The 2,861-nt window shown below is 44.1% G+C and overlaps 1 protein-coding gene across 1 annotated transcript; it reads left to right on the top strand.

The window, feature by feature from the left end:
- Window positions 1-1,108: 1,108 nt before the first annotated feature.
- On the top strand, window positions 1,109-2,581 carry LOC135666483 (plant cysteine oxidase 3-like). The gene is made up of 5 exons (XM_065178052.1): window positions 1,109-1,357; window positions 1,441-1,595; window positions 1,693-1,825; window positions 2,053-2,259; window positions 2,331-2,581. Exons 1-5 carry the CDS (start codon window positions 1,237-1,239, stop codon window positions 2,453-2,455), a joined length of 741 nt encoding a protein of 246 aa, XP_065034124.1. The 5' UTR covers window positions 1,109-1,236; the 3' UTR covers window positions 2,456-2,581.
- The last annotated feature ends 280 nt before the right edge of the window (window positions 2,582-2,861 follow it).

Genomic DNA, 2,861 nt, shown 5'->3' with positions numbered 1-2,861 from the left:
TTTTCCAATCGATCAAAAGCGACCACAGTTTCATCAAAAAGGAAAGAGAAAAAAATAGACCACCGCAGTAACGTGGACGAGAAACTGTGTCCTTTTTAACCTTCCAATGGCGGCCACACTGCTCCCTCTGATTTGTCGTTCGTCGAGTAAGGAGAAAAGAACTGCAAGGCTTGTCACCGGTTTGACGTCGCCCCATCTAAAGTGTTGGGTTTCATACTCGTTCGCTACTCATCTTTCTCGGTAAGCTCATTCCTGTGGTCTGCTTCCGGTTTTCCCAAGTCATATGACGAGTCTTGTGGTTGAGATTATTCCGCTCTTTCCTGCACCACTCCCACAAGTCTCCACAAAGCTGTGGGCTGTGTCGATCCTTGTCTCAGGGCATTCCCGATACCAAAAAGTGATGCTTCTCAATAATCTATGAGTTCCTTCTTGGTCATCGAAATCTGATGTGATGAAGAACTGCTCCGGTTGATGGATCTGTCTCCTTGGTTCTTTGAGATCTATGAGTTCCTGCACCACTCTCATTAGCACCGGGAGGTCAACTCATCGTAATCTTCCTTCGTTAGTTTCGACAAGCAAAAATATTGTTTTTGTTTTATGTCTTTCTGCGTGTGCTTTTTCTTTTAGGAAACAAGTAATGGTTGGATGGTAATAAACGCATCGCCAGTTAGATGATGTGTTCCACAACCTGTGTCTAGGGCGCCACGTGGCTATACCAATACCTTACAAGTGGAGCCAGGAGAATACCAGGAGAATGGCCCACCAAATCGGACGCTCCTGGTTTGCTGGTACGGTGCGCACGGTGGCCGCTGTTTCCCTGGAGACGGCTCAAGGTTCACGCCGGTTTACACTTACCACCTGTACGATCACCTCAGCGAGAAAGAAGGCTTGTCCTTCGAGGCGGGTTTCATAGAACACTATTTTTCTTCCTTGAATTAATTTCTAATTTAGTCTTTATATCAATTAATGTGCCATATTGAAATATAAATAGACTTTTGTGCAGTAGAAGCAAATGATTTTTGCCGGAAGCCATTTTGACTGCTTAGATTTCCGTGGGGAGAAGAAGCCCATTGTTTCAAATAACGTACAAAGCGTGGAAAAACTCGCCCCCTCATTTGAGACTTGTAGCCTCACACAAACAGCGGCGATGGACGCCAACGCATATAAATAATCTGAGGAGTTGGATCGACTATTCCATTAATACATCTCCGACGAATTCGTCAAGCTTTCGCGACAATGGAGGTGGCGGTGAGGAGCAAAGTGCAGAGGCTGTACGACGCATGCGCCAGTGTCTTCCGCACCGGGGAGGATGAACCGCTCACGTTCGAGCAGATCCGGTGGCTGCAAAGCCTCCTGGGTAGTAATCTCTTCTCCGACACGAATCCATATGCGTCGTTAGTGGCTCTGCAACTGATTACTGACCTCGTCGAAGGCATGCAGATGGCGTGGGGCCGGCCGACGTCGGAATCGATGGATACGGAGACGAAGGGCCGCGAGGAGATGAGAGGAGTCCGACGAGCCGCCGTGGACTGGTGCTAGGGCATGCGTTGGAGCAGATTACCTATATACACATCCATGAGTGCCAAGATTTCTCGGTACGTCGGCCTCTCAACTCCAAATAGGATGTATTCATGTTCATGAAACTCCTCGTTCGTTTTCGTCAGTAGCTAAATGGATACGATTGCCAAACAGATGGGGGTGTTCTGCTTCCCGGCTGGTGCAACGATGCCTCTGCATGATCACCCGGGAATGGTGGTGCTCACCAAGGTTTTGGACGGTTCAGTGTCATGGAACGCCTATGATTGGGTCTCCAACCCCAGAAAGAGTGAGCACCTTCTTCTCAGTTCCACCCCTTTAATTCCTTCGTTGTTGAGATCAGAAAACATCTCTCAATCTTCCCTCGAAGAAAAGCAAGTTTGTGAGTGGGTAACCAACACGAAACTTGTGGAGTGCTCAACTCATAAATGGGGCAGGGAAGAGAACAGCATTACTCTACAAAAGCTTAGAAAGGTTGAGATAGAGTTTATGACACCGTCGAGGTACTCCTTGCAGATGGACTAGCAAAGGTTGTGGCAGAAGAACGCATACTCCAAGCATCCACCAGGACATCGGTCTTGTTCCCGAGGAGCGGAGGAAACATACACTCTTTCACTGCTCTAACTCCCTGTGCTATACTTGATGTGTTGACTCCTCCGTATTCTGATGAACTTGGAAGGCCATCAACCTACTACATCGACATACCCATACCTTGGCTTCCGGGTAAGCATGAACCTGCTGCGTTTTGCTGGTTTCGCAGTCATGGGAGAATGACGAGATGTGGATGCATTCAGGTTTCTGCATACTTGAAGAGGCAGAATTGCCGGATGATCTGGTCGTTGCCGGAGCGCCATACCTTGGTCCTGAGCTCATTGTTGTTGATGAAGAAGAAGAAGATGATGATGATGACATGTATTGATTAGCTTTTCTTGTACACTGCACATATTTTTCCAGCTGTACAGGTTCAGCTAAGTCGGATGACTTCTGCTGCTTCCCGTGATGATAATGATGTAAAGAGATGATGAATCACTGACTTTTTTTTTTTACCTAAAAATTAATATTGATGGAAGTATAAAAATTAAATTATTTTTATTATATAAAAATTTTAATATCAAGAGTTGAAATAAAATAATTATAAATAAAAATTTAGATTTATGTATCTTTTATGTTATTTAAAAAAAAATCTGATATTTAAGTATATCATCATTTAAAAAATTACAATGATAGATTTCAATATGCAAAGAGAACTAAATTTATTATTTTTCTTTCTATATATATTTCATAGAATTATTGTAAATGATAAAATAGAGCTTAATTTAAAATGA

This window comes from Musa acuminata, unplaced genomic scaffold (assembly GCF_036884655.1).
Source record: "Musa acuminata AAA Group cultivar baxijiao unplaced genomic scaffold, Cavendish_Baxijiao_AAA HiC_scaffold_1104, whole genome shotgun sequence".
Taxonomy (NCBI): Eukaryota; Viridiplantae; Streptophyta; class Magnoliopsida; order Zingiberales; family Musaceae; genus Musa; species Musa acuminata.
The sequence above is the reverse complement of the archived record's forward strand: the minus strand, read 5'-3'. Positions and strand labels throughout refer to the sequence as shown.

Excerpts from the sequence above, each read along its gene's own strand:
- LOC135666483 (XM_065178052.1), top strand. The coding sequence starts at position 1,237 with ATGGAGGTGGCGGTGAGGAGCAAAGTGCAGAGGCTGTACGACGCATGC. Across the intron at positions 1,358-1,440 it reads GTGGCTGCAAAGCCTCCTGG|ATGGCGTGGGGCCGGCCGAC; the intron begins GTAGTAATCTCT and ends GAAGGCATGCAG. Across the intron at positions 2,260-2,330 it reads ACCCATACCTTGGCTTCCGG|GTTTCTGCATACTTGAAGAG; the intron begins GTAAGCATGAAC and ends GGATGCATTCAG.